Source organism: Thermobia domestica, chromosome 17, assembly GCF_964235325.1.
Source record: "Thermobia domestica chromosome 17, izTheDome1.hap1.1, whole genome shotgun sequence".
NCBI lineage: Eukaryota > Metazoa > Arthropoda > Insecta > Zygentoma > Lepismatidae > Thermobia > Thermobia domestica.
Window position 1 is genome coordinate 40,594,804 of NC_137470.1, and position 15,915 is coordinate 40,610,718.

The 15,915-nt window shown below is 39.0% G+C and overlaps 3 protein-coding genes across 3 annotated transcripts; all 3 read right to left on the reverse strand.

Annotated features, from left to right (window-relative positions):
• Nucleotides 1–10,961: 10,961 nt before the first annotated feature.
• Nucleotides 10,962–12,317, reverse strand: LOC145673992 (uncharacterized). Its single transcript, XM_081743817.1, has one exon. The coding sequence runs from the start codon at nucleotides 12,315–12,317 to the stop codon at nucleotides 10,962–10,964; it is 1,356 nt and encodes a 451-aa protein (XP_081599943.1).
• Nucleotides 12,318–12,732: 415 nt separating this feature from the next.
• LOC145673993 (uncharacterized) lies at nucleotides 12,733–14,001 on the reverse strand. The gene has a single exon (XM_081743818.1). It carries the CDS (start codon nucleotides 13,999–14,001, stop codon nucleotides 12,733–12,735), a length of 1,269 nt encoding a protein of 422 aa, XP_081599944.1.
• A 519-nt stretch (nucleotides 14,002–14,520) lies between these two features.
• On the reverse strand, nucleotides 14,521–15,609 carry LOC145673994 (uncharacterized). The gene has a single exon (XM_081743819.1). The coding sequence runs from the start codon at nucleotides 15,607–15,609 to the stop codon at nucleotides 14,521–14,523; it is 1,089 nt and encodes a 362-aa protein (XP_081599945.1).
• Between the last annotated feature and the right edge of the window lie 306 nt (nucleotides 15,610–15,915).

Sequence of the window (15,915 nt, forward strand, 5' to 3'; positions counted from 1 at the left end):
TGCTCTCAAATCTGCATGACTCAATCCCCATTAGTGTAAAAATTATGAGTTAAAAACAGAAAGACGTATCTCATAAAGAGGTCAGCCTTTAGATCACAAAGAGGCGTAAATTAAGTTACGCCTATTTGTGATCGTGATATTTCCCCAAAAACACTGTAAGTTGATTTAGCCTATCGGATTTTTAATTTTTATTTTTTCATACATAAAAACTTCAAAGTTTGTTTTGCCGGTACCAGGACAAAGAAAGGTTTGCTTATTCACCAAACAACTGTTTCTGTATGTGTGCACCTTGGTTTAAACTCCGTCGCTTGAAATTGTTCGAAACTGCACGCTAAGTTGTTCAAAGTGCTCTTTCAAGATTGTCGTGATTAATCCAATGTTGTTAGTTCATTTCGTTTCATTCGTTGAAATGTTAAGATGGATATTCTAGTACAATGGAACGACTTGTCAAAAAATGACATTCATTCTTCAGAACTACATTGTGGACAAATTAAACTATCTTAATAATTGGGTCTGCAAGGGTCGTGTGAGCTAGAATCCCAAAATAGTTCAAGTTCGTGGTCATCTGCAGATGATCTTCCATTGATTCCAAGTAAAACTCTCTAGTGTAGTGATGTTGTGCCTTCACATATCCAGAAAAGGATGAAGAAAGCCCAATGGAACGTTCAAAACTCTGTACTTTATTTGCTACTTCACATCTGAGTCTCAGTTAGCTGTTGCTTCAAGGAGTTGTCGTAACCTTAGGAATACAACACCAAAACTCTAAAGAAAGGAAATAGGGAGCGATGAAGATAGCTGGCTTGAAACTGGTAATGATGAAGATGAAGATGAAGAGCCATCTTACCTGGGACCTTGTAGTGCGAAAATTTGCGATAAAACTGCTGTAGGCACCTGAGAGCAGTGTAGAAAACATATTTGCGGCCTACCTTCAGAGAAGCTATGCCTATCACTTAAATCAACCACCTATGAAGCTCACAAAAAATATCCAGGGATAACAAGGAAACGTACCTAAGAAGAGCACAGAGTCATTATGATCAACTTCTTCTGAAGTATAAACTGTTAACATTTACAACGAGTACTTCGCTGAAGGTTCACCCCGAGAGATTGTTGAGAACTACTTTGTGTGAACAAATAAAACTAGTTTCACAACTGAACAAGAAGAGAGTAAATAAAGAATTAATTGCTAAGCAATTCCGCTTAACTAAAAACCATACATAAAGCTAATAGAATGAATTTAGTGTCGCAGAGTTGGTACTCGATGCATTGGAACATTTTGCCAGAGAGGTCGAAGAAGATGTTCTGTTTTCAGTGATGAAGAAACGGAGGAAATACTTAGCCTACATCATTTTAGGATCTGAGGAATCTCCAACTTCAAAGGGAATACATCGCTAGACATTTTCTTCTTCTAATTCCAAACAGAAGACAGCAAAACATGAAACATAATGGCAAATGGAAATATAATCGCTTTTATTTTCTCATTTTGTGAATGGATGCAATGGACAAAATAAAAATTGTTATCGCTGGAATATTTCTGTACGGATTGCAAAACTTGACCAACATGGAGTAAATTACTCTTTATTTTTTGAGGCATTCCATAAACAGAACAAGGGAGATTCAGCACACGGTTCTATTTCAAGGGCTATTAAAAAATCGGGCGATCTCTTTGAACCTTCACAGCTTGTTCCTATCTTCAGACTGTGTAGACGTAAACAGCCATACAATGCTAAATCTCTGGAGTATAATGATTTCATAGATTTGAAGCGCTTGTCCAAAGACATGTGAAACCTAGAGTAGGAAGGACAACGAACAAGGATCTGTCAACTGGACTGAAATGGCGGATTATATCTTCGTAAGGAGGTACCTGACAGAATTTCTCACAGACCGTGTATTACAGTGAACGTTTCGGGAGTTATATTTCGGATACAGTGTTAAATTATTATTTATTTTTCAAATCATACATCACTTCTTTCCTGGAATCTCTCAATACACCTATAAACTGCACAGGAGACCGGCGTTTACTTTTCAGATACAAACTACTATAATAAACAATGCCAAAGAGCTAAGATTAACAACCAACAATAGTCTTATTTTACCATACGAATATACTCAATTCCAAATTTCAAGACGCGCCGCGTTCAAGCGGCCTTTTTTTCTTTTATACTTATTTATGTAGTTTGTTAAGTCCGGTCTCTTTGTATTTCTCCGACAAAAATAATTAAAAAAGTATACCTCATTTAATTTTATTTCCAAGAATTACTTTGCCGATTATGAAAGAAACTTGTAAATTGAAACTATGCGAAATGGAGGTAGCAATTAATTTTAAAATAACAAGTAGATCCCACCCCCACTATTATAACTTCTAAAATATAAAATTGCCATTGTCGATTTGTACTCGTTTTGATCAAATATACTTTTCGTAGAGTTGTAACATTTAAAGTTTCCTTCAATGATGACAACGTCGATTGACCTTGATGGCATTAGATATGCTAATTTCTTAGCCAAATTTTCTTCGGAATCAAATGCAATTTCATGTTTGCAACATTGTGGTCTTATCGCAAAAGCAGAAGATGTGAAGCACATGAAATACATGAATGAAATTGAGGACGGTAGAGTTTGTGGATCAACCTTACACATTGATCACAGTAATGAATGTAAGTTAGAATTTGGCTTTAGATGCAGTCCGAAACGCAGTAAAAATAACTCAGGGACGGCGCCAGAAGCGCTTGATGGGGTGGGCGGAAAGAGGTGGATCTAGTTGCTGGGTAGGTGGACAATGAAAATGAGAATTGGGCATTGTAGATATGTTTTTGACAATAATTAAGTTTCATTTTTTATACTCTTTAGTTAGCTAAGGCTCAGACCGAAATAGCGGAGGAACAGGGATGTGGAAAACAGCTGTCTTGGCCTAATAGAAGGTACAATTCCAGCATTCACCTCGTGGAACTGAAGAAATGCAGGACTTCGAATGGGCTGCGGGAGTATATGATATATGCTCATCGTACGAAATTCCGTGTGGCAGACACGCTATCTCTATTTCCAGTTTTTTTTTTTAAAAAAAAACAATGGTAACGTTGTGTATTCTGTAGTCGATGAAGTTCAAGTCAGCTTTATCTCCTCTCCCTCCAAGAATGCACATTAATGCATAGAAATAAAAGAAGGTTCTAACAACACAGACTAACAGATAATACTCTACCTTTCGTTAATAAAATAAAAGACACAATAAGTAGATAAAGTAAAACAAGATTTTTTTGACGTGATCTATATGCAGCAGCAAAGATCTATGTCACTAAAAGAATAAGGAAATTCGACGTCATGATTGTTTGATCATAGCTTACATATGCATCTTTGAAACTGAAACTCACGTTAGCAACACACACACACACACACACACATATATATATATATATATATATATATATATATATATATATATATATATATATATATATATATATATATATATATTGGATGAAGAAGTAAATAGCAATTAACAAAACTTCGTCATGATCCACAGAAAGAATAATGTATTTTAAAATATGAAGGGCTGATCCCATGGTACGAACAGGCTTACAATAAACTTTCATACCTGCACATTAATGAAGAGAAATGCGTCAATTTTTATGTCAGTATCGAATGCGTTTACCACATCCTATACAGAAATATTCATTACAAGTTTTCTTTCTACTGAGAGAAAACAAAGATTGCTTAGGTGACCGTTTGCCAATCGATTTCTTAGATATGTTTTAACCCGTCTAAGGAACGAGAAAGAACGCTCACATGGTGAACTATATTCAAGAATGATGACAACAATCACTGATAATTTGTGAATTTCATGAAAGCCATTTTGAAACGATCCATTACTTCCGTAAACTGAGAAACGGATGTAATTTTGATTGCTTTTCCTCCTCATAACGTTTCAAAATTTTCACGAGAAGTTTCAGTTCCACCTCTACACTATCGACATCACATTCATAATGATGTGCAAGTAGTTCAATTTTCTCAAATGAGAGAAAGTGTTCATTTTTAGGGTGAAGACAGATTATCCCACATAGAATACCTGTGTTTTCTGTAAAACGCCTATTCATTTCTGCGAACATTCTGTCAAGTACAGGAAGAAATATTCTAAGTCTGTAGTCTTCTTGGGATTGGATATCTTCTTCCTCAACCGATATTTGCTCAGTCATAATATACTGACGTAAATGGCGGGGCAGTGATCGTGTTCTGGACATTGGACCCATTAGAGATATATACAGTTAATTTCAGCAAGACTCAGACTCATTCCAAATTGTTTCGAACTCCTCGACTGAGTTTCGAATTTCAGTAAAATAACCCACTACACCCTTCGTAACTAAAACAGCATTGGCCAGTGTGCTCTCCATATTTTGTAGATAATCTAACAATCTTTTCAACTTTCCAATAAAAAGTGTGAACAAGTTGAGTTGGAATACAAACTGAAAATTAACTTCACTCAATAGACGCCTTGCTTCAGAAGAGAGACTGCAATTTTCTTTACTTAACAAGTGTTAGAGTAACTGCCCTAAACGTTCTCTTTATAACCATACAAGCTGCTACATAAAATAAACGGGTAAAAATATTTCGTTAGTGATTCAGAAGACACTTAATGCCATAAATAATACTATATATTGAATACCATACAAAGATAGTACATTAGAAGCCACCATTTTCTGTATAGTATCACTGACGACACCTCAGCAATATACAAAGGATGCAATGACCGATTAGTGGAAGCTCATTATTATGATGCAGTGTCCTGTCCGAAGGTCGACCTTTGAAAGTCCCTGGGTAAAATGAACAAATGATGGTTTGCCATAACCTTCCATGAAACGATGATAATGTCCTAAGAACGGGACATAGAGTAGGATCCAAATAACTTATATTTCCACTGGGAATCGAATCCGGAACTCACCGGGGACATTGGAAGGTCAATAGGAGTAACATAATTTCGCATCTGTTTATTTTCATGGTAACTGTTCGGACAATATGTGGACAAGTAATAATCTTCGATAACTACAGCGGGAAGCGCGCGTTAATCCGAATATTTGCTTGAGCTGTTCGGGTTATTAAATTATTTGGCGTAAAAAGGGAGTTCTCAAAAGTCACAAATCCAGTTACAAACGAATATTGGTCAAGGTTTAGTTCTAATCCAAAACATGCACAGTACCGTATATGTAGTTAAAAATTCAAAAGTCATTTGAATCAGTCTTGTATTCAAGAAAGGTGGCCTGATCTAGTCCAATAACTCACAACAACTGTTTTTGTTTGAGCAACCAGTCTAAAAATATCAACCCCGCCGGCAAATTGCTAATGGAGAAACAAAATACGAAAATATGTAATTAAATGAGCTCGAATAAAAGCAAGTCGCCTTTACTCATGTCCAATAGAACAAGCTACCAATCATGTTTACACCATACGAGGGAAAACGATATTAGGAATTCTAGCCATGCTAACTTTATTGTTCCAAAGCAATTTGCGAATTATCTGGGAATGATGGGGAAATCCCTTTTTTAAATTAGATACACCATGTGAGTTTTTTTTTCGTTTTATTTTCTCCTAGAGTAAGAACTGGAATTAGAAAGGACGGTTTACATGGATTGTTATGCCAAATAATGGACTTCAAGGGTAAACGAACCATGTAATAAGACTACAAATATTACCACTGCCGTGTCTTTATATATTACAGTTATGAATTTTCACGTTCCAAAATCTTAATACATTCTTTGCCAATAAAGGAAATACTAGATATAGGGAAAATATTCACATTCAAAATCACAGTACAGCATTGTTTCAAAACGGTCCCATATACTTAGGTCTAACATTATATAATAACCTCCCCAAAGATATTCGTAACATTGAATCAATGAATGTATTTAAATCAGTTACAAAGAAGTATCTATTGGACAATTGTTTTTATTCAGTAGATGAATATCTATCTGCTAAATCAGCTTGTAGATTGTAGAGTGTAATTTTGTCTCATATAATACCATAGCGTTATTGTCTTTTAGTATGTAATAACTATTTCTTTGTATCTATTTATTGACTCGTCCGATTCATACGTTCCTCTTCCTTCGAGCTTCATGTATGACTTATGGATGAAAATGAAATGAAATGAAATATACACATATTCCTCCTATCAGTATATTTGAAGAGGGGTGGGGGAGAAATTTTAGTTTTCTTTCCTAATAGGAAATTTAAAGTAACTACAATACCAGTAATGCATAAAATCATAAAAATCACGTATGTGTCAATAACTGAAATTCAAGTAGGGATATTAAATAACAAAAGTTTTTTTTTATATATATATTTTTATTTAATGTGTCTGCGGCAATTACGAGTGATTATTTTTACAATTTTTCCAACCCTACGAAATCGGTTCAATTGCCTTCGTAGTTCACGAGGTGCTGGAATTTAAAGTTTGCGTAATTAAAAGGTTAATCATGACTTTCGGCATCATTATACTACTACAAGTATCTGTATTAAAATCATTGTTCACTGCAGAGTTAAACAGAGTCCTAGAACCTTTTACGATACAATCCAAAGTAATATCTATTGCTCTTGAAGTACATAATGTCACCTTCTGTTGGGGTGGGCGGATGGGTGAGAGAGGCCAGCCCTGAGGCCCACCCCCGCCCACCCTTAATGCCGTTCCTGAAAGAACTGTAAATGCTCCGGATGTATCAAAGGTAAAAGGTGCAAATTCGTTTGCAGGAAAATACAATTCACTACACAACACTTTTTTTTTTTGAAAGTGTGAAACTTGCAATCGTACAAATCTTGCACTTCATTTTCCTTTGGGTTTAAACTCCGATGTTCACAAGAAAAAAAAATCAGTCAAGAAACTCGCATCAGTACTAAATCTATTACAGAATGGACATCTAATCTCCGATTTGCAAATCAAAGGGGAAAGCTGAGAGGATATGTCGAAATAGATGAATACCACCTGTTTACGCGGAAGAATAATAAAGGCCAAATTTTGAAAGGACAAGCGTTACGGACAGTCGGAGGAGTTGAAAAACACTCTGGTAAATACTTTATTAAATTAACCAGATCCCGAGATGCTAAAACTCTGGAGCAAATAATTCGAGAAAATGTTGAAGAAGGTTCGACTGTGTACTGTGGATCACTGGCGTGGATATAACAACATAAAACGAAACTGAAACTTGAAAGACCATTATAAAATCAATCATAAAGAAGAATTCGACCACGTAATGTTGAAAATTGGAAAAGGAAAATCCACAACTATTATTGTTACAACAAATACCACCGAGCAAATGTGGAGAGAGTTTCGTTTGCACTTGAAACGCGTGCGTGAGCATGCAAATAAGAAAGGTGAACGCATCGAATTTGCTCTATGTTTATACACGGTGTTGTTATAATATAGTAGTAGTAGTAGTAGTTTCATTGATAATACTTATATTCTCTATGTAGGATACTTGAAGAAAGTACTTGAAACTACCCACAGCATTTGGCTCGATTTCGCTCGTATTGGCTCGACTCGACTCAAAACTCGAGTCAAATTTGAGTCGAGTTTGAGGAAATTTTTCGAGCCTAGTTCTCGAGTCGAGCTCAAAGATGTATGTTTCGAGTCGAGTCGAGTTTCAATGAAAACTCGCACGTGCCCATCCCTACCTCCCCTTTATTTTCTATACCGAACTACAAAATTACCCAAATTACCCATGGTCCACCGGTGCAATTTCGATAATTTTTGCACCATCGTGTTTGTCTCATCAACATACTACAACAATAAAGCGAAAAAAGATTGTTCCCAGTTTGCTTCCCTCTAACCGCGTATACAGTTCGCTTTTGAAGGATTCATTTTTTAAATCTTTATTTTGTTTATTACTGTTATTAGAATGACGCAGTTAATCCGTCAGTCCGTTATTTCGCACGATAACTCTTGAAAGGTAGCAAATTTGTTGTCCCTGGTTTTGCTTTAGATAACTAGACTAATTACCCCGAACAAATTTGTTAATGGAAGTTTCTTTGAAAATGTTGACTTTAACGTTGGCCAATTGAAATTTCAAGAGCTTAGTTCTCTCGTATACTTCTTTCTAGATTTTTTTAAAAGTTATTTTTGTCACAAAAGTAACAGTCGTATGTATAGAATAAATAAATATATTTTCTCATTAATACGTTGTTTCACATCTATGTTCTACCTTAACCAGAATAGTCACTTATTTTTGATCCTAGAAAACTTTCGTCACAACTTTTTTTTTCGATATATATTTTGTCTCCACTTGCACACATACAAACTCTCAGATAAACACAAATATCTTACTTGAATATAATAACACATTTTCACCATTAACGTACTCGGTCTTTGAGAACCTCCCTTGAGCAAGATTTACACATATTTTAGAAAGAAAGAAGCGACTTGTAACTTTCCACATTTCATGAAATCGTTACTTTTGTGACATATGTGATTCAAATCCTTTGAAAACAGCGTTTCCTAATTCCTTAGAACGAAACAACGGTCTTGTTTGAGAACGGTGTTGGAAAATAGCTGACAATCGATGCATCTGATTGTCAACTCGATATAGCGACAATGGTAACTGTGATCATATATATAGTGAAACCTGTCTATGTTGGCCACCATCGGTTCCATTGAAAACTGGCCAACTTACAGAAAATAGGTGTGATTGTTGTATTTTTAGAATAGGATTCTAGTAATTTGAAAAATTTTAAAATTTTAACAAGCAATGACAGAACAGATACTTTTAAATAATGTATATAGAGTAATCATAGCAATATACAGTACCAGAGAAAAAACACTACAGTATGTTTAATAAAGTACTAGTCTGGTACATTGAATTATTCGTATTGAAAACATATTAAAACAAACAAAGGCGTCGATTTTCCAAAATTTATGTGGGAGCACATGCGCGGATCCAAGGGGGGCTCTATGGGCAATAGTTCCCCCTTTATACACTGGATAAAATGAGCACCAATAGAGCTTTACACTGGATAAAGCGGCAAACTATGGTTTAGCCCCTTCCTTGATCATATCATGGATCCGCCACTGTAGGTGCATATCAATGGCGGGTTGTGTTAGCTTATATTTTTCAGGGAAGTGTCAATGTTTGATTGATTTATTTTTAGTTAAAATCTTTTATGAACACTGTCATAAAACCCTGTGCTGTGATAAACTAAAATTTTCCGGTACTATAAGGATAAGTTGGGGCTGCCCTACCTCAGTCGGTAACACGGATCACTTAAACGCAAGAGAAACAAGTTCAAACCCAGGTCCAAACTAAAAATCTTGTGGGTACGGTGCACCCACAAGATTATTTATGTGGGTACCGGAGCCCCGGAGCACCCACGTAGTCGGCGTGCAGGAACACAAACATGAAATAGAAACTCTACACAGTTTATTGAAATTGATATAGTAGCACAAAGAGTTATTCAGATTGAAAATAAGTTAAGCAAAATTAGAAATTGGACAGTTTATATGACTTTTTTTTTTTCGACACTGACGAAGATATCTTTGGAGAAAGTAGCAAATCATTTATTTCACCAATTTATTCATGGTGGTTCATTCTGAACGTATTTCTTTTATTCTTTTTGACACATATGCACATTATAATATTGTAGTTAACTTACTCTTGTTAATGAGCTACAAGTGTTTCCCTCGGAGCAAAAAAAGTTTTGAGAAAATCATATCTCAAAACCTCCGCTACCTCTCGACAAGCCGTCAGGTCCCAATACTTCATAATTGACACGGATAGCTTAAATCTTGAGAATTCTCCAGGATTACTAAAGCTCCCACTGATGAAAGGAGCCGATATAGCAAATGGTTTCAACAAAACAGATAGGATAAACAAATACTTACAACCATTTATTCAATTCCTGTACGTGCTTGTACTTATTCACATCTCCCTTTGTTTGTCCAAACAACGGTTTGTTGTTTTAACATATATAAAAACACTGAAAAAAACGTGTTAAAATTATTGAGTACTAACACATAATAAAAATTACACAATTAGTGGACTGTATTTGGTACACAGAAGATTGATAGTTATTCCCATTGAAAAGGAATGCAATTTGGTACTCTAAGCACGATCGCGGTAGCGCGTTACACACATAAAGCTCTCACTCCCACACTGACAAAAGATGCTTGGACGCGGCCTAACTGTAAATTTTGAACAATGGGAGGAAAGGAACCAGTATGCGGAACTTCGGGATAGAGAAAAAGTCACCCCAAGAGCCATCTGTTCACAAAAATTGGCACTACATACAGACACTGTCAAAATTGAATATAAGGCTGTTAGAAAAAATAATAATAATTATTTGGCAAAGGACAGAATGGCCCAAACGTAGCCCCCACCTTGAAACGCTCAAGTTTCAAAGAAAATAATAACTTCACAAGCCTTGAATCACACAAATCACATACACTGCATAAGACTAATGAATATTAATACGCTGAAACATGAAAACACTATTTACAAATTATAGGACAGCAGCCAATGCACTTATCACGACACCACTGCCATTACCTATTTAGTTTGGGAATTGAACGGGATCAAACACAGTTTCACAATAGGACGTTTCAGTTCGCCCTGGCCTGTTTTAATTGTAACTAAACGCACTGCTCCATCGCGGCCTGAGTGAACTTCCTTGATCCTCCCAAGCTTCCATTGTAGTGGGGGGAGGTTAGATTCCTTTATTATCACCATGTCGCCCACCTTCAGGTTATCTTGTAGTGTAAACCACTTTGTCTTTTGCTGGAGGCAGGACAAATACTCTATTGACCAGCGACGCCAGAAATGCCTTACAAGCTGTTGCACAAGCTGCCATCTTCTAAGGTGAGAGAGGTTAGGGGACGAGCAATCCTTCTCTGGGAGGGCCGAGAGGGATTCCCCAACTAAGAAGTGAGCAGGGGTAAGACAGGAGAGATCATTAGGATTCTCTGACAACGGTGTGGGAGGACGCGAGTTCAGAATTGCTTATATTTGGACCAGCACGGTACACATCTCTTCGTAGCACAATGTTACATTTCCCATTATTCTTTTTAAATGGCGTTTCACACTCCTCACGCCGGCCTCCCATAAACCACCAAAGTGAGGGGAATATGGGGGATTGAAATGCCAAGTTATTCCCCTTTCGGAGAGGAATGATGTGGTCAGGTTATTTTCCTTGGAATGCACACTGGCCTTCAACAGCTGATTTAATTCTTTACTAGCGCCCACAAAATTTCGACCACAGTCACTATAAAAATCACTTGGAACAACTCTGCGGGCTATAAATCGCTTCAAAGCGGCTAGAAATGAATTGATGCTGGCATCAGATACCAATTCAAGGTGTAGGGCCTTGGTAGCGAGACACACAAACAGAACAATATAGCCCTTACCCTTAATACGACTTCTTCCATAGCTGTTTTTCAGAACATATGGCCCAGCGTAATGTACACCAGTCTTGGAAAAGCACTTGCCGGGATTAACCCGGGATGCTGGCAGTGAACCCATAATTTGAGTCTGGGTTTTTGCATTGAAACGCTGACACCTCACACATTTGTGAATAACATCACGCACTAAACTTCTGGCCCCCAGCACCCAAAACTTTGTTCGCAGGGTATCCAGCACTAATTGAGGCCCACAATGCAAGGTATTTGCATGCTCACATTCCACCAATAGACGAGTAAGTTTATGCTTTTTGGGCATCAAAATAGGGTGTTTCCTATCCACGGACATCTCGGCATTCTGCAACCTTCCACCAACACGTAAAATTCCATCACTGTCAATAAAGGGAGTAAAACATAACAAACTGCTTTTGCGGGGGTGGGGCTGTTCATTCTGCAGACACTTCAGCTCTGTAGAAAAGATACCTTGTTGCACTACCTTGACCAGGCACAAAAGACTTTCTTCTAATTCTGTCGCGGTCAATGAACCACGAAGCTTCTGTTTTGGGTTTCTGCAATTGTAAATAAACCGCCGACACCAGCTCACCACTCTTTTTAACTTTGACAGGGAGGAGTAGCGATTCGTAAAGTCATTTTCGGTGTTCACACACATGACTGTGACACATTTTCTTCTTTCTTCCTCAACTACACTTGAGGCAGCCGGAGTACAAAATGACGCTGGCAACACTGCTTCGCGCATCCACGAAGGACCCTCCCACCACAGAGGGTGACATAAGAGCTCCTGGGGCATGACCCCCCGCGTAGCACAGTCCGCTGGATTGTCTTTACTCTCGACATGCCCCCACTGGGAGGCAGGCAGAATATTCTGAATTTTCGCTACTCTGTTAGCAACGAAGGTTCGCCATTTGTCCGGTGACTGAGCTAACCACGATAATACGACCATAGAATCCGTAAAGGCTCTAGCTTCTTTCACATTGAAATTAATTGCATTAGCTACTGTTTTAGCAACTTAGCCAACAATAATGCCGCACACAATTCCAAGCGGGGGAGGGACACAGCTTTGATGGGCGCAACCTTAGTCTTAGCCGCAATGAGGCTTACTACCACACCCCCGTCTGCACATTCTGATCGTAGGTAGGCCACTGCACAATAAGCTCGTTCGCTAGCATCACAATGACCTATCAGCTGACAGCTGACAGTGTCAGATGGCATGATGCATCGCGCTACCTCCACCTCATGTAACAAAAATAATGAGTCACAGTAGTCTTGCCACACTGCACTGGTTTCAAGAGAAAGGGGTTCATCCCCGCCTAAGTTTTCCTTCCATAAGGATTGCAATAGTATCTTAGCCTTTATAGTCATTGGGGAAAGAAGACCAAGAGGATCGAAGATTTTGGCCACTTCCGATAGTACCTTCCGTTTTGTCCACACATGGATACACTGAAACCAAATTCGTCACTTACAGGTGACCACTGCACCCCGAGTGTCTTAAAGTTGCTTTCTTCACTGAAATTGAAGGGCACATCCATTTCGCTCAAGTGGGGGGGAACGGCCTCGAGCACTTCTGGTTCACTAGATAACCATTTTCGAAGCTCAAAACCGCATTCCCGTAACAGTTGAATTAGCTGCTGCTGCAACTCAATTGCGTCCCTCACACTGGTCGCACCTCCGAGGTAGTCGTCCATGAAAAAATCCCGTTTCACGGCTTCGGCTGCTAGCGGGAATCTCTCCCCTTCATCTTCGACCGCCTGGAGTAGGCATCTCGTGGCAAGAAAGCTAGCAGGAGCGGCACCATAAGTGACGGTGAGTAGGCGGTAGTCCTGTATAGTTTCACTTGGCGAGTTTCTCCAAACAATCCTTTGATAGTCCACATCGTCCTTATGCACTCGTATGGCACGGTACATCTGTTTAATATCAGTACATAATGGCACACGATTTTCGCGAAAGCGAACTAGAATAGAAAAAATGTCTTCCTGTAACTTCGGGCCCACCATGAGCCTTTGATTTAAGGACACCCCAGAAGTTGTTTCCGCACTTCCATCGAAAACCACTCGCACTTTCGTGGTAGAGCTAGTAGGTTTTAAGACCGCGTGATGCGGCAGGTAGCAGCCTTTTTCGGGGGGCACATTTTTCTCATTTGCGGGGATAAGCTCCATATGTCCCAGTTCAAGATATTCGTCCATGAACTCACGATACTGCCGCTGTAACACAGGTTGTTTCGCTAATTTGCGTTCCGTGTTCAATAATCTCTTAATCGCGATCTCGCGTGATTCTCCTAGTGCTGGCGCGCTACACCTGAAAGGTAGTCTTACCACATAACGTCCCTGTGAGTCACGGTGGTGGGTTTTCAGAAAATGTTGCTCACAATCCCTTTCTTCTTTGGATAAGTGCGTTTGCTGAGGCAGCTCTTCTAGTTCCCAGAACCGTTGAAGGGCAGAATCTATTTCACATGATACACGGCATGATGTCGCTGTCACGTTGCTGGCTTTAGAACCTACACTTCCGGATAACACCCATCCCAGTGTCGTTTCAAGAGCAATAGGTGAGCCTGGAGGTCCGACCCGCTTTCCCCCGAGCATGAGAGACGGAAACACGTCAGCACCGAGAAGAATGTCAATGGGGCCCATCTCATTAAAAGTGGGGTCCACCAACCTTAAGCCTGTCAAATGTGGCCAGCACGTTGCTTCGGGACATGGCTGTTTTGGTAGATTTGACGTCACCTTGGGCACCACAACAGCCTTGAAGTTGAAACTTGAAATTCACCATAGCATTAGCAGTTCCTACACCTGCTCCCGTTATACCGGAAATCATCCCACTGGATCTGATTTTTCGAAGACCAAGTTTCTGCACGCAATTTTCAGTGACAAAACTGCACTCCGATGCGCAATCGAGCATACACCGGAATGGATATGGCACACCATCCTTCCCTAATAATTTCACGATAGCAGTACACAATAGGACATGAGGAACACTGACTTCACATGAGGAACACTGACTTCACTGACTTCTCATGAAGTCACATGAGAGGCAACACTTGTTTCTTGAGATTGTACTGGGTTCGACGTCGACTCACTTCTGTTAAAATGTAATAATGTATGATGTTTCTTATCACACTTTCGACATTTGCTGGATGAGCATTTGTCCTTTCAACATGCTTTGCGCATGCAATTAAAGCATAGTTTTCTCTCCTTTACGAATGCGACACGATCTTCTACTGTTCGTTTGGTAAATTCGGCACATTTGTAAAGAGGGTGGTCAGAACTACACATTTCACATTGAGTTTGAGCTCGTTGAGCAGTACTGACATAAGAGGACGCTGATTTATTTTCGCGGCCTTTCATTGGGTCACTAGTGGCGGATGGTTGTCTCGGCTTGTCATTGGCCGCAACAGCAAGAGCGCGGGCTCTGTTGTTCAAAAATGCCGCGAGTTGCTCAAAAGATGGCTGTTCATTTGAGTTCAAAGAAAGCTCCCATTGCCTACGTGTCTCGTTATCTAATTTATCCGCTGTATGGTACACTAAGAGCGCATCCCAATGTTCGATTGGTTCTTCCAACACCTTAAGAGAACGCGTACACTCCATGGTGGTGTCTATCAATTTTCTTAACGCGGCTGCTGATTCCTGTTTAATGGAAGGTTGTGTATCTAACCGTTTTAAAATCGAGTTTACTATTTCTCGCTTATTATGATAGCGCGCGTTTAACATGACCCATGCTTCTTTATAATTACTGTCCGTTATCTGCATAGCTTGTAAAAGCTGTGTCGGTTCCCCTTGCAACGATGTTTTTAAATACTGCATTTTTTGAGCACCTGTCAGCTTCTCGTTATTATGCACAGAGGCCACGAATAAGTCTTGGAACGAAAGCCACTCGAATAGATTTCCTGAGAACACTGGAAGCTGGAGTTTGGGTAACCTAATGTCACTCACTTGTTGCACTTCAGACACAGGGTTTGGGGGAGGGGGTTGTGACACTTGTAATCCAATTAATGACACCCGCAGTTTCACTGTCCTGTTGTCCATCTCCGCAATGTCCACTTCTTTCCTTGTGTATTCTTCATCTGTTGCCACGGAAGCACAATCTTCCAACAACGCTGAGCATTCTCGTTCAAGATCCGCCACTTTTTCTTTGTGAACAAGAATGGCGTTCACTTCAATTGTTGTCAAAAGCTCAACGGCTTTTTCAGCTCTTGTGATTTTGGACTTAAGGGTCCGTTTCTTCACAGCAAATGTCTCCATCTTAACTATAAACACAAAACCAAACAAGAATGTTCACACTGTTCGTTTAAAATTGTTCACAACGGTTACGAATCCGGCCCGAAAAGAGGACCATTTAATATGTTTATCCAAACAACGGTTTGTTGTTTTAACATATATAAAAACACTGAAGAAACGTGTTAATAATTATTGAGTACTAACACATAATAAAAATTACACAATTAGTGGACTGTATTTGGTACACAGAAGATTGATAGTTATTCCCATTGAAAAGGAATGCAATTTGGTACTCTAAGCACGATCGCGGTAGCGCGTTACACACATAAA

Coding starts and splice junctions, on each gene's coding strand:
- LOC145673992 (XM_081743817.1), bottom strand. CDS start 12,317: ATGGTCGTATTATCGTGGTTAGCTCAGTCACCGGACAAATGGCGAACC.
- LOC145673993 (XM_081743818.1), bottom strand. CDS start 14,001: ATGGGCCCCATTGACATTCTTCTCGGTGCTGACGTGTTTCCGTCTCTC.
- LOC145673994 (XM_081743819.1), bottom strand. CDS start 15,609: ATGGAGACATTTGCTGTGAAGAAACGGACCCTTAAGTCCAAAATCACA.